The sequence below is a fragment of the Setaria viridis genome, chromosome 4 (genome assembly GCF_005286985.2).
Source record: "Setaria viridis chromosome 4, Setaria_viridis_v4.0, whole genome shotgun sequence".
NCBI classification, from domain to species: Eukaryota; Viridiplantae; Streptophyta; class Magnoliopsida; order Poales; family Poaceae; genus Setaria; species Setaria viridis.
The window spans coordinates 23516659-23521058 of NC_048266.2; the positions used below are offsets into that span (position 1 = coordinate 23516659).

The 4400-nt window shown below is 44.7% G+C and overlaps 1 protein-coding gene across 1 annotated transcript; it reads left to right on the top strand.

The window, feature by feature from the left end:
- The first annotated feature begins 269 nt into the window (after window positions 1-269).
- LOC140222616 (uncharacterized) lies at window positions 270-647 on the top strand. Its single transcript, XM_072293448.1, has one exon. The coding sequence runs from the start codon at window positions 270-272 to the stop codon at window positions 645-647; it is 378 nt and encodes a 125-aa protein (XP_072149549.1).
- Window positions 648-4400: the final 3753 nt, after the last annotated feature.

A 4400-nucleotide genomic window follows, 5' to 3' on the forward strand; every position in this document is an offset into this window, starting at 1 on the left:
CCACCTACCAGAAGGCAATCCAGGGTTGCCTCACAACACAGCTACACAAGAACGTCGAGGCCTACATTGACGATGTGGTTGTCAAGACTAAGGACGAGGAGAGCTTCATACTCGACCTTGCAGAAACCTTCAACAGCCTCCGGGCCTACCGTTGGAAACTTAATCTGGGCAAATGTGTCTTCGGTGTCCCATCTGGAAAGCTCTTGGGCTTCATGATCAGCTAGCACAGCATTGAAGCCAATCTAGTTAAAGTTGATGCAATCGGAAACATGGCGAAACCAGCTAACAAGAAAGACATCATGAAGCTTACTGGCATGATGGCGGCCCTCAACCGCTTCATCAGCAAACTCGGTGAAAAGGGTCTGCCCTTCTTCAAGCTACTCAAAAAGGTGGACAAGTTCGAGTGCGATGATGAAGCCAGCAAGGCACTCAAAGAGCTCAAAGCTTTCCTTACCACTCCCCCCATCATGACGGCCCTGGCCGACCAAGAAACGCTACAACTCTACATCTCTGCAATGACGCACGTTGTCAGCATTGTGCTAGTTGTGGAACGTGAAGAGCCCGGCCATGCACACATGGTGCAAAGACCGGTGTACTACGTTAGCAAGGTCCTTAGCGACTGCAAGATTCGCTACACACAGGTTTAGAAATTGCTCTACGCAGTTCTGATCTCGTCTTGAAAGCTGCTGTGGCAGAACCAACCAAGTTAACCTAGCTAAAGTATTCTCAACATCGCCTCAAAAGCGAATAGACACTTTAATCGAATGAAGATGGCAGTATGTCAGGCTTCACCCGATGCAACCACGTGCCTCAGATCAAAACAAAGCATACTCGCACGAAGATGAGTCCAGAGATTACAACAATCCAGATATTTCATTATAGGTCCCAAATTAAGTTTTTGCAAATTGAGTTTCAAAGCATAAAGTAGTGCTCAGAGTTCAAAAGCAGCGGAAATAAATGGCAAGTCTAATGTCGATACACGATACCATGGTGAATCCTGCCGTGATATCAAGCACCACAATCCTCGTCGATCGAGGACGAATACCACTCAACTGTCCATCCTGAAGGGAGCTAAGACGGCCAAGTCACACTGGCAACCAAGTCATTAACATCCATACTTGAAAACATAGCCACAAGTAAGGCTGAGTATACTAATACTCAACAAGACCTACCCGTCAAGTGGTATCTAATCCACCGATTCTAGACATGTAAGGCTTTTTGGCGGAGGGGTTTGTTTTCCCAAAAGCATCTAAAGTAAATCCTTGCTTTCAAGTTTTAGCATCAGGTTCTTGTCGATTATCCATTCTGGGAAAGCACCTATTCTAAGCAAGCATGGTGAACAAACAATTTAATTCAAGCATCAGTATTAATCATCATACTTGTTCCTTTTCTTACTTAGTGCAGAAGTGCAGTCAAGCAGTCTCAAACTATGAGAGGTAGACGATTCGAATCAAGTTTCTTAACCATGCAAGGTGAAGCTAAACCCACGACATATGCATACCACACCAGGTCCACATATGTCAGCCATCCCCATCAATCCCCAGGCACGTTGCTAGGGCCCACATCCCTTGGATACAATACCCCACGGTCCTGGATGACACCGTACTGTGACTGCACTTGTACCCACATGTGGCCACAGGGGAACCCAGTTCTAGAGAGAGTGGGAAGGTATGCCCACATCCCGGTTCGATCGGGTACTAGGCTTCCCCATCCCATACTAGGTTTAGTACTTTCAAACACTTGATCATATCTCTAACACATTTTGACCTTAGCAGCTTTCTTCTAGATAGACAAGGCAATCCACCAATTCAAAACATATTGCCCAGCCCCGTCTATCAACCTTATGATTCCATCATAAATAAACAAGCAACTCCTATAGCTCGCGAGTGACAGGAAATCACTCGACTTTCACCGAGTCCTATTTAGCATTGCAACTACTCAACTTAACATACTAGTATTTAGAACATAGGTACCTAGGATCATGCAACTAAGGTTTCAAGCAACTCCTAGGAACTTAATGCACAAACATAAGTAACACAAGTATTGCATAATTTTTGAAACAAGGTTATGCTCCGGGGCTTGCCTTCATGTACTATGTTAGTCTGGGGCTCGTTTGAAGCTTGACTCAGTTCTTGGGCAACCTCGATCTGGTTCACTTCCGCAGATGGCTCCTCCTTAGCTTCCGAGATCAGCTTGTAGGTACAGTCAACGTGATTAGCTTCTACACGAGATGCATATGCAAGATTTCAATTACATGGTTTTACGTGCAGGTTGTATTTCATGAATTATTGTAGAAGTATAGATTGCATTTCGATCAGATTCACCTAGACAAGATTTCGAACTTTTCTTTCTTCGTAAAGTAAGGTGTGTTGCAATTTAAAACTCGGCCTTGACTTTGATGGTGATTGTGTCCACATATAAGGTTTTTAATAACTTAGAATTCATAAAAGAAAGGTGGGGGTCATTTTGATGCTGCTTGGCATTTATTTGGAAAGTTATCCTATTTCTGAGTTTAGACAAACATAATTGAGATTTCACTAATTTACCCTTTCTAATTAGAAACTGTTATTACTAATTTAAACTAGCTATTAAACATGAATAAATGTTTTTGGAAGCATCTGTTAAGATATGATTATGAAATTCTTACAAAAGCTTCATTACTACACATGTGATCTATTGTAAAAATTTGAGATGCATTTGACTTCTACAAGATTTATTAAAAACAAATAATGTTAAATTGCAGAACATGAAGAATGATTTTTAACTAGAGTTTCATCATTAGTTTGGTTCCACAAATTTTATAGAAAGGTTACCAACACTAACATATGCTACTGTAAATTTTTCAGGGTTTAAGGAGCATGAAAACTATTTATCACATAAAAAAGGACATTAAACCACATGTATTTACTTAAGCAACGTAAAACACCTATCTTACAGAAGCAAATATTTTTCCTAGTTAGACATATACATCAAGAGCCTAACAAAACTTATATTGCATTTTTATCTATTTCCACTATTTATGGTGCAAATAACAAGATTAATATAACATTTAAGCATTTGAACCTAAAACAATAGGAACATCATCTAGTCCAGTAGGACAAATTACAGATTTAGAACATGAATGTCAAAAGGAAGCTAACAAAAGTGGTTTCATATTTTTTTAGAGCATCATATGATTTACTAGGCATTTATTGGCTTTTATACAAAATAAAACCTAGTGCAAAAAACATGACAGTAACATCATCTAGAGTTCATCAAAATATACATTTTTACTATGAATATTTTTAAATGAAACTATACATCATCTAGAGATCAACAAAATTAGTTTCACATTTTTCCAATTTTTCTACATTTTGCTACACGTTTTCAAAGTTTCAACATTTTAATCCATTTTAAAACAGAAAAGGTTAAATACGTTTCGCAAAAGGGCCCCTAATTCTTTTGAAACATTACAAACGGGGTCCTGGTATGTTATGGTTCAGACCTTAAAAAGATTTGGGGCTACACGATTGGGTCCTTGGCTTCGCCGACGGCACTCCGACCAAAATCCGGCGAACTCTTGTGAGCTTAGGGAAAGCTAAGGGCACAGGCATGTCGAGGAGCTCACCTAGGGTCTGTGGGCTGTGGGTGTTGAAGGCGGAGGGTGGCCGGCGGCGAATGTCGACGGTGGTGCTTTGAGCGTGGCTCGGGCTCGTCATCTCCGGCGACGGTGATGGCGGAGCTGGCTGGGAAGATGCTCGGAGAGATGGAGTGGTGGGCGGAGAGGGCCTAGGAGGAGCTCGACGGTGAGGTGTCAATGTCGGAGCGGCAGAGCTTTGGCGTGGGGGAAAAAGGAAGGTGGCTCTAGCGAGCTCGGGCTTGGCCCCTTTTATAGCTGAAAAGCGGCATGATCGAGTTGGCGAACGCCAGGATAAGGTTGCGACGCGATTGGGCGAGTGTGCAGTAGTCGGGCAGTGGCAGCAGGGCAGAGGCGCGCCGGGAGTGGCCGCAGTGGCGTGTGGGCCACGGGCGCACGTGGACGATGTGCGAGGGTTGGTCGGAGGAGATTGTGGCGTAGAGAAGAAGGGATTGCGAGGCCGGTGAGGGGTGAGGGCCGGGCTCCGCTGGGTTACATCGCCGGCGGGCACTGGTCGGGCGCCGCTGGTGATGGGTGCATCACGATGTGGCACCGGTGATGGCATGCGCGTGCGGGCGCGCTCTGCCGCAGTTGACCGGCCAGGATACACTGCGCCAGGGGGAGATAAGCGCGCGCGTGGGTTGGGCAAGCGCCAAGCACGATTGGTCTTGTTGCCGTCGAGCATTGGCCAGGCAGCGCGACGTGGCGTGCCGTGACACACCTATTTGATCACCCTTGATCTGGCGCACGTGGTCCGCCGGGGCGCGCAAGGATAGCAGATTCC